The sequence below is a fragment of the Haplochromis burtoni genome, unplaced genomic scaffold (assembly GCF_018398535.1).
Source record: "Haplochromis burtoni strain Fernald_Lab_line unplaced genomic scaffold, NCSU_Asbu1 Contig_250, whole genome shotgun sequence".
NCBI classification, from domain to species: domain Eukaryota; kingdom Metazoa; phylum Chordata; class Actinopteri; order Cichliformes; family Cichlidae; genus Haplochromis; species Haplochromis burtoni.
Genome location: NW_024582611.1, coordinates 694,136 through 718,584, shown reverse-complemented (window position 1 = coordinate 718,584; position 24,449 = coordinate 694,136). Strand labels below are relative to the sequence as shown.

The window sequence follows — 24,449 nt, the reverse complement described above, 5'->3', positions numbered from 1 at the left end:
ATGAAAAGTTTCAGAGTGAATCCTGAAAACTGGAGTATGAGAAATGAGTAACACCAGCATCAAATGTTGGTTGGCTTTTGTGAACTGAGAGTTGATGATCTGATGCATTTGCCTTTCCTGTAAATACAGAAGTTCTGATTTTGAAAATATTTAAAAGCAAAATGTGGTTTTCATAAAAAACCGTGCAGAACTGCTAATTGAGCAGTGTTTGCTTAAACCTGCAGTCTTGCTATCAGCTCATCACTGGTTTTGACAGGAAATAGCAGTGTGCCAGGATGTTCTGATAAAGACTGAGGTGCAGGCGCAAAGCAGTCTTTACTATGTGAGTTGATGTTTATTATATAAACCTGGCTATCCTTTGAGTGTCCCTGGGTGTTTCTCTCTTTTATTTTGTTTTACATGATTATGCTTTCAGAGCCCAACAAATTTTTTTTACACTGTTTTTTTTTTTACTTTGTTTTAAAAACACTCTGGACAGGTCATCAGTCTGTTGTTGATCTAACACCGAGAGACAGACAGAGATTCACACCTATGACCAGCTTAGAATGGCTTAACTTAACCTCACTAACCACTTTGGACTGTGGGAGGAAGCCAGAGCACCCAGAGAGATGTCATCAGGATTCAACTTTTTAGATTCCTGTAGACTTGCTGCTGTAGGCTGAAGCTACTGGTGGATTTCCCATGATGGACTGACACCTTCTCCTTTACTCCCCATGTTTTATATAACTTTGTTTAATACAATGAACTTTTTTTCTTGTCTCTTCTGTAGTTGTGTGGTCTTTCTATGCTCCTTTTTTGTCTCCTTCCATTTCCCTCATCCCCAATCAGCCTTCCAAGGCTTCTTCCTGGTTCTCTTGGTGGTCTTCCTCTTAGAAGAGAATTCTTCCTTTACACTTTTTCCAAATGTTGCTCATAGGAGATCATGTGGTTGATGGTACTCTCGCTGACAATGTAGTCTTTACTTATGCAATTTAAAGGTAAAGATACCCCCACAAAATCTACACCAGTGGTTTCGGGTCTATATTTTAGGTCACATTTCAAAAAAGTGACTGACTCCTCACAAAAAGTTCCATCATTATCACTTCAGGTTAAGCTTTGTTTAATCTGTTCAAACATCTCCTCCCTCCACAGACACAAATCATCAGCCAGTCACAGCTAAACAAGGGCACCAGGTCATCTGGCATTAAGACTGACCCTGAAACTGTTTGCAAGGCAAGAAAGTGCAACGAAACAGTTCTAGGAAATAACAAGTTAAGCTCAAACAAGGATAAGACTCACGGATGGGAAACAGTTGTGCAAACCATAGACGAGTAATGTTTAACACCTCTCAAAGAAAAACAAAATGATTGGCCGGGATTAACAAACATTCTTAGAGCTTTTAACTGAGCCTAAAATGTGATTTTATGGATTAAGGAAAGTTCGAGCAACTCTGAGCAGGGAAAGGAGCAAGAGTTTTATCTTCAACACAAAAAGTAGTGACAATGATCTAATAGTTAATGGTCATAAAAAAAATAACCTTATCATACAATCTCTGTTTACACTGCATACTGCAATTATCAAAACTTTCATGCAGTGAACATCTCTGTTGAATAAACTGGAAGCAAGACTCCGGCCTGTTAAAGGTTAGATTGTTGTAATGGAGTGAAGCAGAAAAAGAAAGCAGCATAACAGAGAAATACTTAAACAGAGTACATTAAAACTGTACTTCAGTAAAGTACTTGAGCAAATGTACTAAGGTGCATTCCACCACTGCTCTGATCCATGCTCTCACTCAGAGAGTTGGGCACTCTCAGATTAACAGTTTATATTTCAGGGGAACTCAGGTTAAAAGGCTCTGAAAGTCATCATTCCTGTTCTGTTTGCATATTTCACATTTTCAGTCGTCCTTTCTTGTGGTGAGCGCCGCACTTTCTGCCCTGATTGAGACGTTGTATTCGGTGAGAGAGCTGATGAGACTGACAATTTAATCTGTAGCATTTAACAGCATTGGAAAGCTGTCTCCCTTATTTTGTATTTACTGTTTGCCTAATACTAAATACTTTAATGTGAAAAAATACTTTTTCACAGTGTGTACATGTATACATGTAAACAATTGTTTCTTCATATTCTGTTGATAGATTTATTTAATACTGAAAGTCTTTGAGACATTTTAAACCGACTGTCTGTCTTGGTTTCTTTCATATTACTGTTGTGAATTAATCACTACATGTTAAACATGAACATGCCAGCGTTGTCCATTCAGTTTGTTTTTTCATGTTGTATAATAATCGAAGCTTCTGAAGCAGCTCAAACTAATTTTACACTGCAGGACACAAACAGTCCACTTTGATCTTAAGTGGCCTGGAGCAGTGAAACTCCCCTTTCTGCTAGTGTAAAACCATAATATGCATTTAACCCCTGAAATGAATGAACTCAATATAAGGAAAATAAGTACAATTACAAACAGAGGTCTCTTTTTTCTAATGTCATGCTGCTGTAGCAAATGTAAGAAATCCATCAGCATGACTCTTTGGACAAACAAACAGAAAACGCTCAGATTTCTGTAGTAAATAGTGGAAAAAAAGGGAGCTTTTCTGGAATTTTATCGTTTGTCTCTAAACATGATATTTTGGTGTTGAATGAATGGGGAAGGTGTTTATCAGTAGCCAAAGCTGTAAAACTTGTGAAAATACACTTAAAAGTCCAAAATTTATACCTTCCTTAACATTTTCCAAAGCCGTCCTGTTGACTGGAGTCTTTGGTGGGCTGACTGTGGCCCCCGGGCCTTATGTTTGACTCCCCTGCTCTAAAGCTTAAACAAGATAAATTTTATCAGATTGTGCAAATACTTTGTTTGCTCTCTTGGAGAGGAAACACTGGCAGCATGTTGTCTCCTCTGCTTAACAAAACTTTCAAAGCTCTTAAAATCCTTCCTACCTGCTCCTAACAGGTTTCCACCTGAATTCTTCTGGGGGCAAGGATGCTTTGGGAATAACAATAACTTTACCAGGATTTACTATTCTAACTTTCGGGGGAAATTCTTAGAAAAGATCATGATTAATAGAGTTTTTCTTAGAATTTCATCAATAGGAAGCTTTGTGAGCCTCCCTGTCCCTGAGCACAACTTTACCACCTTAAAACCTGAAGTTAATGAAATCTGATAAGACAAGCAGAACAATGGGCCCATTAATGGACACTCAAGCCTGAGTAAGTGCGTGTTTTCTCTTCTCAGAAGGGGCGTTTAACACGTTTAAGGTCAAATCATCTGTTTTTTTTTATTTGTTTGCTTTTTTATTTGTTTTATTTTTCACTTTTACTCCTGGTGCACACAGTTCTTATGTCCTTCATCGACCCTGTCTCCATCTTTATTTCTACCTTTCTTTTTTTGTTTTTATGGAAGAAGCTTTAAAGTTGTTAAAGTCATCTTACTCTTTAGCGGCTCAAGTTCAGCCAAAGAAATACTTAAACTCAAACGTTTCTGCTACATTTATATTTTGGATATCAGTACAAAACACACAGGATTCAGAGCTTTGTTTCTATATCAGATATGCATGTTTTATTAGTGTTTCTGTGATCTGTACTCAGGTTTGGAAAAGCCCTCTGGTCGTCACCGCAGAGCTGTTATACCTGTGAGGAGAAAAGTAGCAAAGATTTTATTTTATTTTAAGCAAATCGTCCAAAAATTTATTGTCATAGGTGGTTACAGCTGGCCTTTTCTCAGTCAGTCTCTGTGGGGTTTCACCTGGAGAAGTGGGAGGAGCAATGAGCGGGCAGTCCTGTCTGGCTGAACGGAGGTGAGGAGGAGGAAGAGGTGGTTCTGTAGGCGGAGTCCTGGCTGTGGCAGAGACGTTCTCGACCACAGAAACACAAAGACTCCTCAAGAGGAACCACGGGGATCCCCGCCAGAGCTGCGTTCTGAGCAATCGTACCATAGTTAACAAAAAGTGAGAAAATCAGTTTAGTTCACTGACATAAAAATACAAACCGACTTTTAGGAAAAGGGGAAATGAAACTGAATCAACGGGAAAAAGTTTTGGCTTTTTTTACATTTACATGACTTTCACAACAAGCCCAAGGAAGCTTTTTCTTAGTGAGACTGCACTATATACATGCCTGTGTTTATACTTTATACTTAATTAATTAAAACGATATATATATCTTAATACCAAAACAGCCAGTATTAAAAAAGATGACAATTTGAAAGCTAACGTGTAACAAGCTTCAACAGGAAAAAGAAAGCTATAAAGAGCAAACTTACTCTAAGTGAAACTTCATAATAGATCCTACTTTCCTGACATTCCTCATGTAATTTTTCTGTATTTAGGGTGTCATTTTCAACTTAATATGACTTGCACCTCTTAAGGTGGTGTGTGGACAAGAGGCATTGTAATGATTAGGCCTTTCCCATTCAAGCTGCTCTTGAATGCTCCTTTAGTCACAGGGGTCACCTGAGTTTTACACCAGACGCCCTTCTTCATGCAATCCCAAATGGATTTGTCTCCTCCCAGGATAAAATCAGGGATCTTTCATTTGTTAGGTGAATGAGTAAACTACCACACTATGGAGCCGCTAGACCTTTGTCATAAAATGTTTTAATTGTTCACTACATTAAAAAAGCTTACATTTTCCTTTAAAGCATTAAGCTGTTAACCCTTCTACTGGTAAGCATTTTTGTGTAGAAAAGTTATGCAGTAAATGTTGGGAAATTACACAATATGTCACACACTTTATTATGAGAATATTTTTCTAAACTTCCACCCATGTACCCTATTCTGCTTATCTGGTTCAGCCAGCTGCCACAGGGCAAGAGATAAACTCCACAGAGCCAGATGATGGAGTCGTCCTACCCATCACACACCACGCTGTCCTTAGTTTAAAACTCCCCCAAAGCAAATAAATAAAAAAAAATACAAACCAATAATAACATTGTTTCTGCCATAAAGAAATCTGATTGGATGTGTTCTCCTGACTGACACCTGCCTTCATCAGGAGTCTCCGGTTCTTCATGTCCTGCTTCCACGGCATCACGTAGAGTTTGGGGATCATTGGATGTCGGGCTGAAAATGTTGGGACGTGGCATGATGATCGTCTGGGAGTAAATAGAACAGGATATGAGTTGTGGCTTTTGGGCACTCTGGAGGATTCATGCAGTTTGGTTCAGTTTATCTGCTAGTTTGTAAAGTTTAGAGACAACTAAAGGAGCTGCAGTTTTGGTGCTGCTGTGCTGCAAAGACTGTGCCTCTTAGTGTTAGTAGATAAGCCTGAGGAAATGGAAGCGCAATGCAATCACGTTGGGTCATTTTTTTTTTCTAAATTAGTCCCAGTAATCTCTATTGAATTTTAAAAAAAAAACTTGATTTAAAGTCAATAATGAATTGCCTGCTTCCTTGAATATAGTTTCCTTTGGTTCACAGACTCCACTCCACCCTAATACAGTCTGAAACACTGGGAGATGGTTGCAGTTACTCTCCATATCAGAACTAAAATAGATTCTTGAAATAAGATAATGCATCTAAAATACATTCAGAAAAAAAGGGAACATTTTCTGATTTTACACATATTTATGTACAGATTTTATTTTCGGTAACAAACCATTTAATGTACTAAATAAAACAGACTGTATTAACTTCTTGTATTATTTGCTGTTACACTGAAAAGCGGGACTCATTTGTTGAATCGGACTGTGCAGAATGCTGGTTGGAGAAAGGAAGTACGTCCGTGCATTTAATAACACTTTACAGCTCTGTGTTCAGTGTGAAATAATCAGAAAATGTACTCACTCGTGCTGGTCAGCGCTCCCTGTGTCAGCCATGTTTGTTGACTGTCGGAGTCACCATAGAAACCCTCATTCCCCCCAGTGCATTATGGGTCTTGGGTAGAATTACAAGTAGACACTTTGGGGCTGTTTGTGTAACTTCAGTCAGCGATGGAGAAGAGCAGCGAGTAATTTCTGTTTCCTACATCACATAAACTGTAACTCAGGAAAAAAATAAAACACCACCAACTGAAGCTGTGTAAAATGGATCTTTGAGGAAATAAATTAAGATTTAGCAACTGGACAACATACAGTAGGACTGATGGAAGAAAAATATTAATGTGTTTCCCTCTTACAGCTCCACATCATGTGTTTCTTTGCTGTATGGTCATATCGTCATTTTTTAAACTTCACCTGAATGTTTTTGTCCTCACTGTTAGATTTTGGAAACCAGATACTCCAAGACAGGGATGAATCTGGATGATCATCACACTGCATGGCTGTCGTGTCTTTTTCATTTTAATAGGACCATAAATCACGAATTAAACATAATGCTGGTGTTTAATAAGACTGAGAACTAGTGACTGAGACCATAAACTAACCAGGAAACCGTTTACTGTGGTCACAGAACAAGGAAGCATAGGATTATTTCGCCATAGACCTCTATGTAATCTCATTGTAATTAGAGGTGTTTCCCTTAGGACACTTGAGCTTTGGCTTTACTTGTTTTACTTTTCACTATCATAAAGTTAGTATATAAAGAGTAACTGTGAAGTGTTTATATTTGAGGCAAACCGCAACATTCTTTCTGACTTTGGCGCCACCCAGTGGCCATGTTACGAACAACACAGATGACGGCACATCCCACTGGAACTGTTTTGTTTCTTAATTCACAAATTTAAAGATTATTTTCAACAGAAGTTTTTTTTTTTCTGTGTGCAATTAATTTTTTTGTTAATTCTAACCACAAAAATGTTTTATTTTAGTTTGAACTATTTCAAGCTTACATGTAATTTATTTATCTTATTGATTTTACTAGGGATGAAGTAGTGGAAGTAAATGTGATTTTTCAGGAACATAATGCAAACAGAAAGACAAACGGGTATAAATTATATTAAGAGAGGAAGGTTCAGTTTCTAAGAAAAGTCTTAGAAATGAAAGAAATACAAATATTAGAAGCCTTGGTTTGTATGGCGTTATAGCACTGAGTATTTTATGTTGTATTTTGTTAATTACACATGAGAAATGGCAGTGAGTACACCACTTAAAAGTTGGGCTTGCTTGGGGGAAAAACAGTTCCACGCCTGTCGCCAAAATGAACAACCTTGGGCTTCAGAGACACTTGTGGAAGAATCTTGAAACAGTGATATTTATTTATAAAATTAGTGGTAATCCCAAAAAGTTGCATTTTGCAGCAACCAAATAAGGACAAATGCAGTCTGCATTACGATCGTGGCTCAAGAGTTGGCAGTTTGTCTTGTAACCGGAAGGTTGCTGGTTCGAGCCCTGACTCGGACAGTCTTGGTCGTTGTGTCCTTGGGCAAGACACTTTACCTTCTTGTGTTGTGGTGTTGGGCCGATGGTGCGATATGGCAGCCTCGCTTCTGTCAGTCTGCCCCAGGGCACCTGTGGCTACAACTGTAGCTGCCTCCACCAGTGTGTGAGAGTGAATGAATAGTGGAATTGTAAAATGCTTTGGGTGCCTTGAAAAGCGCTATATAAATGCAATCCATTATTATTATTACAAATTTCACTTCATTTTGACCATTTAAAGATATCAAATTACCTTTATTTTTGGAAGAATCTACTCAAGCGGCAAATTCTAGGACTGAAAAATTAAGAAACACTGAATTTTCCAGTAGCTGCAGTTGCTCAAGTGGCCAGATGAAACTAGTTCTAAAAGTGAGTCAATTCCAGTAGACTCATACTTTCCAGTCTTCCAATTTTGAAGCAAAAATAGACATTTCACACATTCTCCCTGGATAGCAGCTACAACTGATCCATGTGGATAGTGTTTCAGTGGTGTGCTGTGTTTTACAGGTGTCCTGACACAGGACGTTGCACCTGATGTCTGTCTGCTGGGCTTTGTTCTTCACTAATTCAGTTCACTGAACTGGCCCTATCCTCTGTGTTTGTGCTGTTTGTTCCTAATTGCAGGTGCCTACATCTGATAACTTAGCACTCTACCATGTCATTCTAATGTGATCACTTCTGTCTAATAAAAACAAAAATGCTAAAGCTAAGGCTTCATAAAGTGGTCCAAAACCAATTGGTGACATCATCATCATAGTGATGTTCATAATAAATATACAGTCTATGATTATGAAGTGCTTCACACGAGGCAAAACTTCATAACAGTGAGTAGCATAAGTACATAGTTTGCCTGTGATGATATTTAATTCCATAAGTAGCAATGCTAGCAACTAATGGTATAAAATGGAAATGCTTCAAAAACAGTTAAATTATAGTATGCAACACTTTGTATCATGTGACAGGATTATCTCTCTGTTCCTTTGAAAATGGTTGGTCCAGTGTATCCTCTGCAAAATGAGGTAACAAATACTTGTAAAGCAGTTTCCTTTTCTTTTTCTAGGAGACTTTGGCCATGGCCTCCAGCTATGGCCACCACCTGCGTTCTGGTGTTTTAATTTTTTATCAGAATTCATTATTTGAATGTAAACTTTTTTGCTTTATTTTTGGTTAAATATCACATTTAGACAGAAGTGTTGAGCTGGCTCAGACATCACTGTGATCCACCAAACTAAAAAAAGTTCAGTAAACAGAAAGCCTCAAGAGAAGCACATAAAACATGACATGTTTCCACCTTTAAATCATCAAATGGCCATGGTCAACAACAGCTAAAGATGGTTTAACTATGACCAAGTTGAACACCAAGGTGCACACCCATAGGTGGGTGAGGGTGCACATAAGTGGTCCGCAGGTGCGCATGTGCTTTCAAAATAAAAGATGCGCACCAGATAAGAAGTTCCAACGCGCGTTTGCGTACATAAGATTTTCTGGAGGACAGACATTTATTTAGAACTCAAAGATGTTGAAGAAGCAAGCTCCTTTAAGCAATTACTTTGGTGTTTCTCCACCTCCAAAGAAATGTCAGAAGGAGTCCGACCTGCAAAAGAAGCGCGTATTCTCGGAAAAGTGGTTCTGCTAGAGTGGAAAATCCCACTCTAGCGGACTAAAAGGCACTGTTTTTGTCCGCTAGAGTGGGATTTTCACTGTATATTCTGCACCACATCTCTGTGCGTTAATCATTTGTTTCATCATTTGTCCGGACTCCTTCTGTAATTGCTTAAAGGAGCTTGCTTCTTCGACATCTTTAAGAGTTCTAAACAAATGTCTGTCGTCCTCCAGAAAATCTTATGTACGCAAACGCGCGTTGCAACTTTGTATCTGGTGCGCGTCTTTTATTTTGATGGCGCATGTGCACCTGCGGACCACTTATGTGCAGCCCTGCAAAACAGTTCAAATTTCACCAGAGGGGACCATTTTTAGCATTAATGTTTCTCTCTTTTAAAAGGATTTATTTTGTGTGTATCATTATAGTTGCTGCCCTACAAAGACAGACAATAGTACAGGAACTTGATACCAATGTCAGGGAGTTTCTGAAAAAACTAGCATAGAATGCTACTGTAAATGCTAGCTGTGACTTCACTTTCAATTACACATTTGGAGCACAAAAAGTCTTAAAATAATACAAAAGTATGTAAGTAACAAATATAAACCCAGACGTTGGGTATATTTGACCAAATATATACAGTAGTTACTGTATTTTGGCTTCATAGGGCAGAATACATTCCAGTAGTGTTATTTTTTTTTATAACAAACATACATATTTACACTATATTTACAAAAATAATATATATGACTTTCACTGTGCTTATACTGGTTTTCTGTACTTTCAGGCAACTTCCTCCAGCAGTCTTTGCAGATTCTTCTGCACCTGAAAGAACAAAGTTTGCTTTTGCTTAACTGTAAACTGTATTGGCAGAAAACTCGACTGCAGATAAGTGCATCTGATGATATTGCAAATGTTTGTCTTGGTTAGTAAGTGTAGATTTCAAAATGAAGCCTGCTCCTGTTTATCTTGTTGTTAAGGTCATTTCCTTGTTCCTGTTGAAAGCTAGGGACTCAGACTTGAAGCAGTTGAAACAGCAGTTAGGGTCATGTCTACATGAATATCTGTTATAACACAGATGATGTGGAGAACAGTACCAACATCATTGACACGTTTATTATTCTGGCACATGTGAAGCTGGAATAATCTCTGTGCAGTCAGTCTGCAGAGAGATCAAGTAGACCACTGCAGACACATGGAAACCATAGACTGTATATAAAAGATGGAGGTATCCATCACGACAACATTCACGAGTTTTCACTAATTTTGACGACCACTTGATTTGAGTAAAACATGAAGTTAAATAATGCTTATTTAACAAAGTAGTGCAATTAGCAGATTTCCATGAAGCCAATGGAAGTGTAGAAAACTGCAGTTCTTCCAAACATGAAGACTGATGTTTATTTCTTTTGGACAGAAGTAAACATGTTTACAGGCCTAACTCTTTTTGGCAGCTGTGGATAGTTTCTCCCTTCCTAGCAATTTAAATTCAAATCATCTCTTTCAGTAGTGAGTTTAATGTGAAATAAACATTTCCAGTCAAGTTCCAGTTTTCATTTCACTCAGGATCAAGATGGACCCTACAGTCTGACACAGCTCTGAGACTTTACCACCTTTTTGCTGATGAAAATTTTCTTTATTTTCTGTGTAAAACACTGAGGCGGCTGTCAGCTGCTGCTTTTTGTTTGTAAGGAGACGGATGTCAGCCTGAAATATAAATGGAGTGTAGACTGATGGAGCTCTTCTTACAAATGATGCTCTAAACTGATCACTGACTATAAATGTTTGATCAATGGCAACAGGCATCCAGTTACACTTTGCTCTTTGGAAACTGCTGAAGCCTTCCTGCTGTGTGCTTTCAGAGGCTCATGAAAGAAACTCCTGACAACACATTCACGCAATTTTTAAAGGTGACCTCTTATGCTTTTCCTTAGTTTTTTTTAAGTGTATACACTTGTAGTCATGGCCCAAACGTCAAATAATGAGATCTGTGTAATCCCAAAGTAAGTAACTCAGGGTTCAGACCTCTAACTGCTCAGGTTTGAACATTTTTTTAAAATTATCATTGGGGATTATAGCATATCCAGAGGGCTGTATCTATCAACACTTGATCTGAAAAAACAAAGACAGACCAACCTTCTCCAGCTTCATCAGGTTGATGGTTAGCAGTTCAGATAAAAGATTTGTGCCTACGTCAGCGGACCCACTCAGAAAATTGTTTCTGGTAATAAAACACAAAAATAATCACCATGAAAATGATTTAAAATCTTCACAAGGGTCAGATGTATCAGCAAAACTCTAATATGAATAAATCAGAGAAAAGTAAATCTTGTAGATTATTGTACCATAGTCCTTGAGACGAAATAAGGAAACCATTTCATGTTTGTGAATCCACTGTTGCCTGTTTAGTTTGGATCATTAGCTTCATTATTTGGGCTATTTTTAAATTTGTTTTGTGAGGATGTGAATAAAATTCATCGTGATGCTTTTGCAGTTTTTGTTTCTCTTTCATCTGGTTATCATTTCCATGTCTAATTTCTCACTTTTTCAACCTTCTTTATCTAAGTTTTCTAGAGCTTGTCAGAGTCTCAGACAGTTCGACGACTCACTCCGGGTGTGTGAACTCGGCCACAGCGCCGAGCGTTGTCAGTCTCTGCTCCAGTGAGATGATCTTAAACGCCAGGTAACATGAAGACAAGACCAGGGTGCACACTCTGAGGAAAAACACAGGTAAAAGAGAAGATGAGCAAAATGAGGCTAAAATGCGCTACAAATGAAAATGTAATGATAAACTGAAATTAATGTGCATCCAATGAATGGATGGAATAAATCTGCAGATCATATAAGTGATCAGCTTAATTTCCAATTAGGACGAGTGACAGAAAAATCCTTTACTGAAGACATGAATGAATGAATCAAAGGCAGCAAACTTACAGGAACATGTAGACCATCAGCAGAGTGTTGAGAGAAACTGGTTTCAGACACCTGCTGTCAATCACCACATCCGAGCCTGAAGAAAGATCAAACAAATATGTCTTTGTTTACGACAAAAAGACACAAAGTAAAATGCCCTACGCGTGTGAGAGCAGCGCTGCATTAAAAAGGTTGGAATAGACTGCTTCATCAACTCATAGAAATCAATATGAAAAGGAGTCATTATAAATATAAGCAAGAAAAGAAGTGGAGCTAAAGAGTTATGGTTGGATAAGCAGGTGAGAGCAGATGGAAGAATGGATCATATGGGCGTATTTTTCATTAATATGGAAGAAGCAGCACGGTGACACGATGGTTAGCACTGTTGCCGCACAGCAAGAAAGTCCTGAGTTCAATTCCGCCATCAGGCCGGGGTCTTTCTGTGTGGAGTTTGCATGTTCTCCCCGTGTTTGCATGGGTTCTCCCTGGGTCCTCCAGCTTCCTCCCACAGTCCAAAAACATGCCATTAGTGGGAAAGGTTTTTTGGAAACTCTAAATTGCCCATAGGTGTGAATGTGAGTGCGAATGGTTGTCTCTGTCTATGTGTTAGCCCTGCGACAGACTGGCGACCTGTCCAGGGTGTACCCTGCCTCTTGTCCCTACAGCTGGGATAGGCTCCAGCGTTCCCCGTGACCCTGAAAAGGATAAGTTGAAGTGAATGGATGGATGACGAATATGCAGGAAATTTGGGCAGCTGTGAGGGATTCTGGGAAGAAGATATCTAATGCATTTAGAAAAAATATTTATCCAGGTGACGTATTTCTTTATTTAGAAACAAATGTTTCTAATGTTTCGTGCAACCCATTTTGCCAAATTATTTGCAAAATTATGACCAATGCAGACGCTGTTAATAACAAATAAAAAAATTAAGTTTACTGTTGGTACATGATAATATTATTATTTGACAGAAACAGAGTATTTTTTTTTCAGTGATAAATATAGATCATTCAGGACTACATTTATTTATATTTGACAAGTTTGTGTTCTGGGAAATCCCCGCGGGTCAGTTTGCATACACGACACATATGAGATCACAATTGGTGCTTCTTTGCAGCTCAGCTCACCTCTCGTGGCTTTTAGAGTTAAATGTTGTTGAATTGTGGCGTGCTCAGACTGACTCCTTAATCTTGAGTACAGCTGAGGATATTTTCATTTTACTGCTTCTAAAAGCGATTTTTTTTATTTTACTGTTATAAAGTTAGCGGCAGTTTATATTTGGCTGTAAAAATATAGGTGGGGAGAGCAGCAGTACAGGACAGTGCAGGCAGCAATGTCAACAGAAATAAGTCCAAACAGAAGGAGCTGAGTCAGCTAAACTTGAGCCAATGCTATGATGAATTTGACCAAAAAGAGAAATAAAATGTAGGGACTAAAATAATAAAATTATAAATTCATAGTCCCATGAGAGGTTCAGTGCCAGTGGTTTAAATAAAAGTGATGTTTAAACTAACACGACCCTGATTAAAGTCTCATCCTACCTCGGTGGTGCTTGGAGTGCTGCTTGTTGTCTGGACCCTGCTGGTTCAGATGTGGGTTCTTCACTTTGTGCTGGTGGTCTGGAGATGATGCACTGTCTGTGCGCTTCAGCATATCCAGGAATGGAGGAACGGTGAACTCTATAGAAGCAAAAAGGCAAGCAAAGCATTCAAAACTGGAAACCCAGGGCCTGTTATGACTTGGGGCAGGTTTGTAATCCCGATTAAGTCCTCTTGAGAAAGACACACTGAGTATGTTTGAATAAACCCTGCACTACAAGCTGCTCATTTTCAACTTCATCACAGCTGTGTGAGTGTGTGTGTGTGTGTGTGTGTGGGGGGGTTAAACGTCAACAAAAAATAAAGAGTAAAGAAGGAAAATTATAGCAGCACTAAGTAGCACAGGTCAGATTCTGCTACTGAAGTGCAAAAGTGGTTCAGGTTTTGTGAGTAAAACGTTGACAGCCACAGACTATGCATGCAACGATGCATGCGACGATGCATGCGACGATGCATGCGACGATGCATGCGACGATGCATGCGACGATGCATGCGACGATGCATGCGACTGCTTCTAATTGGTCAGTTGGACAGCGATGCAGTACCTTCTATCTTCTCATAGTCTGGAACCTGAGAGTCAGAGCTGCTGCTCTCCTCCATCTCCTGCCTCCTGTGTCTCATCGCTCCATCCAGGTCGCTGAATTCACTCTGCAGAAATTCACAAACACAGAGAGAGTATAACTAGCAGGCACTAGCAGCTGCTTCACCCCCTCATCCAAACATGAGCATATCTATCATATCGATCGTATCTGTACTGAAAAAAACTTCACATTTTCCTACAAATGATATTTTGATTGGAGCAAACAAAAACAAAGGTGAATAATAATAATAAACATTTAAAAAATGGTTGAACCCAAGATTCCAGGGTGGAAATAGGAAATGACAATTCACTTTAGTTACATGAGAACTTAATGCTTTTAGAAAGCTGCAATTTAATTCAACTGAATACAATTTGTGTTGTAGTTCTGCTTTTATGAAGGTTGTAAATTTTCATTATTTGTGCAAAAGACTTCTAAAAAACCCTCAAACTATCTGAAACAATATTTTATACGTAAAAAAAATAAAATAAAATCTAAAATCTAACATCCAGTTGCTGATGTTCTTGTTGCAGATGTTGCTGCAGAAACTTGACGTCGGCTTCGCTGTGTCAGCTAATTTTATCTTTTATCTTAACTTTCAAAATGTATCCCTTGGCAAATATCCCATGTAATATAATATTTAAAAAGCCTAAATCCAGCAGCTAAACTAATAAAAACTAAACTGTAATTCAAGACGTTCAAACAATAATAAGTAAAATGAAAGGAGCCAACACACATGGGAAATTAACTGAAAATAAACTGAACGTGAAGCAAAAACACAAAACATATCAATCAAAAGCAATAAAAATGATAAAACTACAATAACTCACCTACAACCTCAACATTAAAAGTAAATGATTATTTAAAACACATTTGCTTTGTGGAGTTTATGCAGCTGTATTAAATTGCACAGGCACTCTAAAAGCATCACTTTTAGAGATAAAGACTTTTGGGGTCAGAGAAAACACAAAATGAATTAAAATGGGAAAAAGTAACATTTCAAAGATCCTGTTTGGGGATAAAGTGGCCAAAAATAAATAAATACATAAAGCTTTAGCCACAAGGACCTGGGGCGATTGATACTGACATCAGGAAGTGTCTCACAGGACAGCCTTCTCTCTTGGACACAGCTTTGTTGAATGCATAAACACAACATGCAACAAATATCCAGTTGGAACATATGCAAAATGTTACTAAACGATTTGCCAGCTGGCTCCGGCTCTCATGCAGGGAGTCTTTTTTTTCTGAACAGCTTCTGTCCCCATAGGTCGAAATGCTTAGTTGCCACGTTACAGCTCCAGCTCTCGAGGATATTGGTTTTATTTCACCTCAAGTTTGATGTGTTAAAATATCTTTCTGTCAGAAAAGAGACCAGAGAGACAAGTGCGAGGATGGACCCAAAAGCATGATGCTTTCTTATTCTTATATCTTTTATTATATGTAGGCAGGATGAAAACAGTATCCGTTGTATCAGGAAACTTTATGGCATTCGGCTGTTTGTGTTTTTGCTGTGTTTGACCCACCAGAGGAAAGCGAGGCGATAGCGGTGACCTCCGACTTCTAAAGCTGTTTTCAGCTGAGGAGGGAATGGGGCTGCTGCATGGACTCTTCCCCTATTTATATTCATGTAATACATAACCAAACATCATGTGTTTAAATGATCTTCAAGTCTTCAAACTTATTTAAAATGAATAACATAAGAAAGCGCAAGAGTAAAAAAGAAAATTATCTGAAACTGAGTGTTTAGTTTAAAGCCAGAGTTTTCGGCTCACAATGTCTACCTGTTGATCACGAGCAGTACATACATGACAGAAAACAAGGAAGCATAACACGTCTGTATGGATCTAAATAAAAAGCCTTTCCTACCTCCAGATGAGGACAGATCGACATCAAAAACTTGTAGGTGTTGTCTCTGGACAAGAAGGACACAAAGACGTACTGCAACACCAGAAATAGAAAAAATGTCTTTTGGATATTTTTCCACATGTGCAAAAATACTGTGTTTTTTTCTTAATTCATGAAATCGTGGTGAGAAACAGCGAGATTTCTCTCACCCTGTCATTTGTGGTGGCGATCACCAGAGCGTTTGGCAACAGGATGGCAGTTTTGGTCTTCTTGATGTTTTTGATGGACACCACTGGGATGGCGACCTGGGACACAGAACAGTTCGATCCTTCATACCAGCTTTGAAACCAGAGAAAAACATTCATGCACCTGTAGGCCGGCTTCACTGTGCGACAGCACGGATCAGAAGCAGAGACGAGCTGTTCACTGACCTCCGTCAGCTTTAATTATCACCATCTATACACATTAACTGCAATTACTTTCTCAGCCTAGATTGATAGTTCCAGATGTTTCCCATACAGTAACAGATGTAAAACAATCCAGTCGTGACCACACAGCAGCAAGGTGTCATCTGCATGTGTTCATGCATGCAGCAAAATATTAGTCCCTCTGCAGACTGTACCTGCAGGCTGCGTGTGTGTAAACACAGCTGGCTTACAAAATAAAGAATAATGCGCTACAATGCCCGCACAATATCAATATCCACTTAGCATGTCCCTTCATGGAGGAAAAAGTCTTTTTTTTATTGCAGAAGCACTGCTTGGATCAAAATGTGGCAAAAGTATAGACATTCTTTACTTAAGTGGAAGTCCAGATATTTAAAAAAAATACTCCTGCAAAACTGAAGTAAAGGTGAAAAAGCAAAGGCTCTCAAAAGTGCTCAAACGTCCTCTATTCATAAAGCAAAGCTCCATGATTGTGCTGCCAAAACAACGACACACTTATTATTCAATTAAATTGTGTTGATAAAAATCAAATTGAGGTTAAAAATCTTATTTTACATCACTGAGTTCTTCTTGGTCTCAAGTGTTGTGTAACGGATAAAACTGACTGTTTGCTGCTTTCTGAACGACAGCAAATTGTTCTGTTTTCTGTGAAACTTCTCCAGATAACTGTTAAATAATTTAAACCGACATATCTCATCAAATCAAACGGCTGCTGCTGGCACCTCACTGTGTTCGCCACTTTAAACAGCATCAACACAACAAAGACTCTGACACCAGCGTGGAACCGAGAAACACCACTGAAAACATCTGTGGATTCTCCTCCGACGATCTCTTTCAGATTCTCAGCCTTTTCCTGTGAGCTGATACAAAACAGAAATCAATGCATACCTTGGTATCTTTTCCAAACACCTTGGAGTGGAAGCAGATCCAGTGGTCGGAGACAAACATGCGTCCTTGGTAGAGGATGTCTTTCTGAAGAGCACAGGTGTAACCTAACAAACAAGTAAAGCACATTAAAAAAACACATTGTTTTTAGATGTTTGTGAGGAAAAAAACAAGAAAAGACCAGATCAGTGTTTGTATTGAACAAAAGACTTTGATAAAGTTATTATTGGACTTTGAATTTACACTGTGGTCCTATCATAGGGATTCTATTATTATCAGGTGGTTAACAAGAGGCTCTGGTATCAAATGTTCAACTATGACCTAATCCTTCATTCAGTATTTAAGGTGGAGTGGATAGCTGTGATCATTAAAGACTTACTCTGTCTGAGCTGTTCTTCTTTGCTGATCTCCTTAAATATTTTATGGTACTGGCAGTTGGTCTTCGAAAGCTGAAATACAACACACACACACACACACACACACACACACACACACACACACACACACACACACACACACACACACATATATATCAGTTAAAGCTAAGGCTGACATTTGGATGAATTCTTATCAGAGAAAAGTAATAAATAAATGTGGCTTGTAAAACCTACGGTACTCTCAGGAGAACTACAGAGCATTTATTTATGGGATTGTTGTTTTGCAGCAGTGTATAGCTATATGTTGTTAGACAGAGAAAAAGCTCTAGTTCCACTCCATCATAGAAACATCACCCATACACCAAAATAAGCTTGTGCATGCGCAGGCAATCATGGTGTTTAAATCATGTGGATACCAGTTACAGTTTAGAATTTATAAGACATTTTTGCAAGAGAATTGCAAAGGACATTTTAGAGAAATGCATTTTTAGACCAAATCAGGCAAACTTAACCAAATAACTGTGGTATTAAGTTAAACCAAACCGACTGGCTTAGGCATTTTCAACCATTTACAAAGTATAAAGATATTTTTTGTAATTAATCTCGAGCTAAAACGTTCACCTCTAGGGAGCAATATTTTACCCCTGGACATGTGACACTGTTGTTTTAACACTCGTGTCCTTAAGAAGTTTTGCCTTTTGCGCTGTGAAAAACAATGTGCTCTTAATGTTTTGCCTGGTTAAATAAAGGCCACATTGACTCACTGCACCATCATGTAGCATTACACGAATGTTTATTTGTGTTCTAGCTCTTCAATGCAATATGGAGATATTTTGGACATGAAAGCATAGCTAAAAATATAAAATCATTTTAAATATAAAAATTTAGACTAAGTATCTTTAATACTGGTGGAATCATTAACCACTTTATAAACACTATAAAGCTTTTCTTTTCTTTTCTTTTCCTTTGGACAAACACTGATGTATCGTAATCCTTGTGGTGTCTTAACTTTGTGTGTTACAATCCAGCTGATCAAGAAAATAGCTTTGAATAAGCTATAGCTAACAAGTTATTAGCCAATTAATCTATTTACTAACAAGTTATTAGAAAAAGTTATTTTAAAGTTTTAAATTCTTTCATTTGAAAGTGTACAAAAACCTCTTTGTGAAAACTGATTAGAAAAATAATTTTTGAATTCTTAATTGACTTTCAAATGCCTAAAAAGTACCAGATATTATTATTATTATTATTATTATTATTATTATTATTATTATTATTATTATTATTATTATTATTATTATTACCCATTGTCTTTGTGAACAAAATTTAAAGCAGCAATTTAGTGACGGTATTTAAACTTTCGCTCCTCACATTGGTTTGTGGTGCCATGTCAGAACACTGGATGTGTTAATGTTGGCGTCATGAAGTAAAGGAAGGACCAACCAGAAGGAAGCCTGACCCACAAACTGTTTATAACCTGATACATTTCTAAGATAATAAGGTTGCTTGGAAAAAAGCGAGTCAGCAGAAATTTTATCTGGTATTACTCATTTGGAAACCAAGTGACCGAGAATGGCCTACATGTAACATTTATAGGTGTAATAAAATATGTATCAGAGTTTACTTAATGACCTCTCACCTGGCTGTAGTGAGACTTCTTCCTCTCGATCTTGGAGTCTGGGTCTGTCTGCACCTGAGTCAGGAGAGAATGGTCGAAGGTCTTTGACCTGAGGACAGAGAGAAATTTCAGAGAGAGGATTTAACATATTACATAGCCAATAAGACAGAAGATAAACAGAAGTCAGCAACCTTTGGTAAACTAATTTTAGTGTATTTAAGAAGAATAGCAGCCTGCTGTCGATTCCTGACATCATACTTTTATGAAAACCAGGAAATATTCAAATAATTTGAGGCTGGAGAAAAAAATGTTCTAATCAAAATATGAAGTTGAAATGATTAAGATTATGCTCTTTTTTAGGACAGCATTATAATTAAAGCTGAAGCATATTAGCACCATCATATGACTCCTTCGTTCAAAAAATTGGATTTTCTTTGAATTTATGCTTTAAAAAAAACCACAATTCAGAAGTCAATTTGTTCAAATGGTTCAAAACAACCTGCAGTCATTGTTCCACTGTTACACATTTTGAGGTTAGGGAAGATTGCTGCCTAAGATAGTGGGAAAGAGTCAAAGGTCAGATTATTATTCTGAACAATGAGGAACCTTCTGAGAGTCAGATCATAGTGAGATTAAAGGTTTCTGTGGGTGCTGAGCATGAAGTCAAACAACACTTTGTGGAAAACTGATCATTCATCAATCCATCAGTGCATTTTCTTGTTGTGGTTGCAGCAGGTTTAACAGGATATTCCAAATGGTCTCGTCTCCAGCAACATTGCATTGCTCTCAGGACAGATTAGATTATCGTTCTGGGTCCACCGCCACACCAACTTATTTCAGTCGTATCATTTATTCAGTCATTACCCAGAAGTCATGATCATACGTGAAGGTTGTAACATGAAATGATTGGTAAGGCAAAACCTTAATTTTCACACTTAACTGACTCATCACCACAATGATCTGGTACAACGCCTGCATTGCTGTATATGCAGCAACATTCAGCATCTGACGCTCTGCTGTCCCATCACTCTTGTATGAGAGCCAGAATAATTAAACCCCCCGAATGGGGCAGCAAGTTCCTCCCGATCCAGAGTGAGAAATCTACTATTTACTTGATCAGCTGGATTGTAACACACAAAGGTAACACACCACAAGGATTACGATACATCAGTGTTTGTCCAAAGGAAAGGAAAAGAAACGAAAAGAAAAGAAAAATAAAGAAAAGAAAAGAAAAGAAAAGCTTTAAAGAAAACATCACATAAGATATAGAATTTACTCTAATCAGCAAAAGTCCTGTTTACATTCAGAGGATAGAAAGTGTCTTGGAATTGCTTCTCAGGAGAGAACAAGGAGTGGACTGAGATATAACAGCATTGCAGAGGTCAAGAATGGAAAATGTGTTGTTTTCTGGTGAATCCCAGTTAACGAATAAGACCAAAAGGAGCAAATATTATACCATAATGTACCTTTAGTCGTATTATGGCTTGTCACAAGGTTATTTAACTCAACCTTGGAAGTGGGTAACTATTTGTACTGTGGTTGTTTGAACCTTACAGACTTTGAACGTCTGGTGACCAAAGGGCAAGCTAAAATTTCAAGGTAAACCTATATTCATAACTGGGCATATTTGGACCTAGCATGACGTCTGAATTTCATATGCAACAATCTAAACAATACAAAGATATTTATGGATAAAAAACAGAGAAAAACGTTTGTAACTTACCTGACTAACACTGGCTTTCTCCTCCCTGTTAGCTCCGGCTGCTCCTGATCAGCAGCCTGCAGTGGTTCACTGCACATCCTGCTCAATCTTTGCTGCTCCTCTGCCACAGCTTCTGTATCTGAACTACACACGAAAGGAAAAGGTGAAATGAAACCCAAAATCATACTGTCCAAGAAAAGTGGGAATTAACACAACATGCAAAGATTTTTTTCTTTGGTATTTTGTTTTGTTTTGTAACTCTCTGGAGTTTTACGTAAGGAAAATCCTGCAATAGCACATCTTGCTTTCTTGTCCAGCTGCAATGCAAAAGCCAAGTTTCCCAACTTTCTGCTGTGACATTGCAAAACAATAGATAACACCTTAGATATCGCTCAAGGTGAAAATTTCCACGCGATTAATAGATAAAGCAGAATTTTTACAAGTCAAGAAACCCACCATGGTGCCAGTCAATCACGAATCCAACAGTTTGGTAAGTAAACATAAAGAATCCAGACAGCTAATTATGAATAAAAGTCAACCTTCATAAAATGTGCATCCCTCGTTATGCATTTTTTTTTCTTTGCAGTGAAGGTTGTGTGATGAATATCTAAGTCTCCTGGGGACCTAAAGACTCCATATTCACCATGTGGTAAATTCACGACTGAATCATTTTAATTCATGCAATTCCAAAAGCTGACAAGCCAAGAAGATCTGTCAGTTAATCAGTCAATAATCTGAGTGATTGTTCTGCTATTCAAAAAGACATGAGTACTGCTATAACTTTTACTAATGCAACCAAAACAGCTAACACAAATATCTGTGTGACACTGCCTTTTGTACTCTAGAGATGTTTTTGTTTTTACAGCCACAGACTCACTGAGAATCCCTTTCTTCATGCTTTGTAGCTCCTCTGCTACATTTCCTGGCATCCTCCTGCGACGTCTGCTGGTTCCCACACTGTTCTGTCATTATGCTCAGCAGATATTTTCCAAGCAAACGCTCAGCTAGACGTCCTGACTACTGCCGTGAGAACTGCAGCCTGATCCGCTGCTCCCTACGCCTACCTGCTAGCCTGTCTGTGGGAGTGTCCTTTGGGCCCCTCGGTTTCACATGTCACAGCCAACCAGATCACAAAAGGGTGAAGTGTGTGTTTGTGTGTGTTCGAGATGTGCGCATTTGAACCTTTGATCAGTGACATTTTACTCGGCTTTGTTTGTGTTCCTAAACTTAAAATGGTCTCATAATCAATCTAGTTTTATTTGCACAGGAACAATACTTCTACCTTCCACTTCTGTCTAAACAGGGTGAAATCTGATCTGGTTCCCTTTGCTGAGGGGAAATGATTTCACGTGTTCAGCCTGTTGTATCCCCGTATCCCTGCCGACTTTCTTCATGTTGAAATGTGTATGTTTGTTTTCCAGTGGGGAATTAGAACGCTGCACGGAGAAGCCCCTTAAAGATTTAAGAAAAAGCTGGATTGGATTGCAATAAATAGACCCACATCTTAATTTCTATAATTTATAATCCCATTTTTATTTCAGAAAATGTCCCTCCTGTTGACATGATTTACAGCATTTAATCTTTAAAACATCTGTAGTTGCACGACGAAAAATTTATGTAAGTAGTATTTACATGGGCTGCATGCAGCCTGCACTCAAAACTACATGTTGTTGCACAAAACTGTAACTCATTACATTACAGTTAATCTGATTAAAGTGCTGGTAAGAAACGAGGACCCAACAGTTCAGGTTCAGATGTTTTTTTTAACATGTTGATCTCCTCACTCAGCCGGAGTGAGGATACACGATCCAGCTGTTGTTCTGGCCGTGTGTGTGTGTGTGTGTGTGTGTGTGTGTGTGTGTGTGTGTGTGTGCCCGCGCGCACTGCAGTGTACGTGTGTAATGAGAGCTCTCAGCCAAGGATTGGTTGGTCATGAAAACAGTCTGTCTAAACACGTTTTATCATTACTTGTTTGGATTTAAAGTATTTAGCTTATATATCCTTAATAAATTCCTGATTGGTGCACGATTCCTGTGCAGCAATGACACCATTTTAATTATGGCAGAAAATACTTCCTGTATGAAGCTAAAAGTGCAAATAGCTTGGAGAAAGGACCAAAGTGGCTTCGGTCTTTAACATTTAATGTTTAAAAACACACGCACAAAAACACACGCACAAAAACTAGACAATTCATAGTTAAAAAAGCTTCAAGATGGTGTATAAAAATGTATGTTGAATAAATAAAGATGACTGGCTCTGGGGTGTCATACTCATCTCAAGTGGGCCAGATCATTAAACTGATGGTAAAATGACCTTTTTTGCATAAAGAAGTAAAAGTAACCATGCAGTTACAAAATGATGAACAGCCCTTAAAAAACAGTACGTCTCATTTCATGTACATTACTAAATAATTATTACATTTTGCTTTTGCTGATCCAAAGAATTTGTCAAGATCTAGAAAAATGTGAACTTGTGAAAATGTGAAGTTGCAAGTATTCTTAAATAGATCATTTGGAAGGCCAGCTGTGGCCCCTGGGCCATATTTTTGACACAGATAGACTGATCACAGTGGAGGCTGTACCGGTCCGTCATGGTGAACAGGTGAGCAAGAGAGCTGAGTGTAAAAGCGAAGCTCTCGATTTACCAGTTGATCTGACAAGCCTCCTAGATGCCTCCTGGGTGAGGTGTTCCAGGCATGTCCCACTGGGAGGAGGTCCCGGGGCAGATTCAGGACACGCTGGAGATATTGTATCACTCGGCTAGCCTGGGAAAACCTTGGTGTTCCCCCGGACAAGCTGGAGAAGGTGGCCGGGAAGAGGGAGGTCTGGGCTTCTCTGCTTGGGCTGCTGCCCCTGCAACCCGCCCCCGGATAAAGTGAAGAAGATGGATGGATGGATGGATGGATGGATGGATCAGTCTATCATTTGTGGGTTTTGATAATGTCTTGTTCCCCTGCATAACAAGGCGTTCTTACTTATTCTACAAGGATTTTTTTTTGTAATAAGACTGTCAGGAACATTTTCTCCATACTTAGGAATGCTCTGATTCTGAATTTAGATCAGATATGGGTCCAAAAGTGAATCAAAGACACATGGATCTAAGGGGCCAGTCTATTGTTTATATCAGGATGCATCCGTGCACTGGATGCTAACTGGAGAGCTACCATGGGTAACAGCAAAGTGTTACCATTTTATAAACAATGTTTTCTCTGTTTGTGCCACAAAATAATTTGAATTGAGTTGACAAGACTCCCCAGCTCAGATGAAAATATTTTCTTTGGTGGTCATCATTGCTTTACCTGCGTCTCCTCAGCTCCTTTTCTAACCAGTAAAGACTCTCACACTGAGCTGAAATGAAATGACAGCAAATAAAAGAGGCGAATGACAACAGCAAAAATCATTTATCTTGGTTCTATTTACAATTATTATTTCACTGATAAATACCATTTTAGTACATTACTTTTTGGATGTATTTATTTGTGAAACTTTATTAAAGCCATGTTTAAGTCAGGTCTTACAGAGAAAAGTCAGAGTGAGCAATACAGTCTTATTAGTTTAACACTGATAGTCTGAAGTAAAAAAAAAACAACAACAACAACTCTGGAATCTCCAACAGTCCTATGA

At 38.4% G+C, this 24,449-nt stretch overlaps 2 protein-coding genes across 3 annotated transcripts; both read right to left on the bottom strand.

Annotated features, from left to right (window-relative positions):
* Nucleotides 1-3,508: 3,508 nt before the first annotated feature.
* LOC121815608 (testis-expressed protein 43-like) lies at nucleotides 3,509-6,683 on the bottom strand. Of its 2 annotated transcripts, none has more exons than XR_006055212.1 (4): nucleotides 5,760-6,683; nucleotides 4,895-5,068; nucleotides 3,722-3,894; nucleotides 3,509-3,606 (listed from the first exon to the last, which is right to left on the bottom strand). XR_006055212.1 is itself a non-coding variant. In XM_042227226.1 (4 exons), the coding sequence occupies exons 1-4, from the start codon at nucleotides 5,789-5,791 to the stop codon at nucleotides 3,561-3,563; spliced, it is 360 nt and encodes a 119-aa protein (XP_042083160.1). In that variant the 5' UTR covers nucleotides 5,792-6,672; the 3' UTR covers nucleotides 3,509-3,560. The 2 variants fall into 2 exon arrangements, 1 of the variants encoding a protein (XP_042083160.1); XM_042227226.1 differs by having other exon boundaries at nucleotides 4,960-5,068; nucleotides 5,760-6,672.
* Nucleotides 6,684-9,150: 2,467 nt separating this feature from the next.
* On the bottom strand, nucleotides 9,151-21,902 carry gramd2b (GRAM domain containing 2B). Its single transcript, XM_005938647.3, has 14 exons — nucleotides 21,704-21,902; nucleotides 20,848-20,970; nucleotides 19,146-19,233; nucleotides 17,509-17,578; nucleotides 17,133-17,236; nucleotides 16,008-16,103; nucleotides 15,820-15,891; nucleotides 15,477-15,566; nucleotides 13,921-14,023; nucleotides 13,319-13,456; nucleotides 11,802-11,877; nucleotides 11,477-11,581; nucleotides 11,004-11,088; nucleotides 9,151-9,692 (listed from the first exon to the last, which is right to left on the bottom strand). Exons 1-14 carry the CDS (start codon nucleotides 21,793-21,795, stop codon nucleotides 9,651-9,653), a joined length of 1,284 nt encoding a protein of 427 aa, XP_005938709.1. The 5' UTR covers nucleotides 21,796-21,902; the 3' UTR covers nucleotides 9,151-9,650.
* Between the last annotated feature and the right edge of the window lie 2,547 nt (nucleotides 21,903-24,449).

Excerpts from the sequence above, each read along its gene's own strand:
- gramd2b (XM_005938647.3), bottom strand. The coding sequence starts at position 21,795 with ATGACAGAACAGTGTGGGAACCAGCAGACGTCGCAGGAGGATGCCAGG. Across the intron at positions 17,237-17,508 it reads AGAAGAACAGCTCAGACAGA|GTTACACCTGTGCTCTTCAG; the intron begins GTAAGTCTTTAA and ends CTTGTTTGTTAG. Across the intron at positions 11,089-11,476 it reads GCCGAGTTCACACACCCGGA|AAACAATTTTCTGAGTGGGT; the intron begins GTGAGTCGTCGA and ends TTTTATTACCAG.
- LOC121815608 (XM_042227226.1), bottom strand. The coding sequence starts at position 5,791 with ATGGCTGACACAGGGAGCGCTGACCAGCACGA. Across the intron at positions 3,895-4,959 it reads ACCGGAGACTCCTGATGAAG|AACGCAGCTCTGGCGGGGAT; the intron begins GCAGGTGTCAGT and ends ACGATTGCTCAG. Across the intron at positions 3,607-3,721 it reads TGCTCCTCCCACTTCTCCAG|GTATAACAGCTCTGCGGTGA; the intron begins GTGAAACCCCAC and ends TTCTCCTCACAG.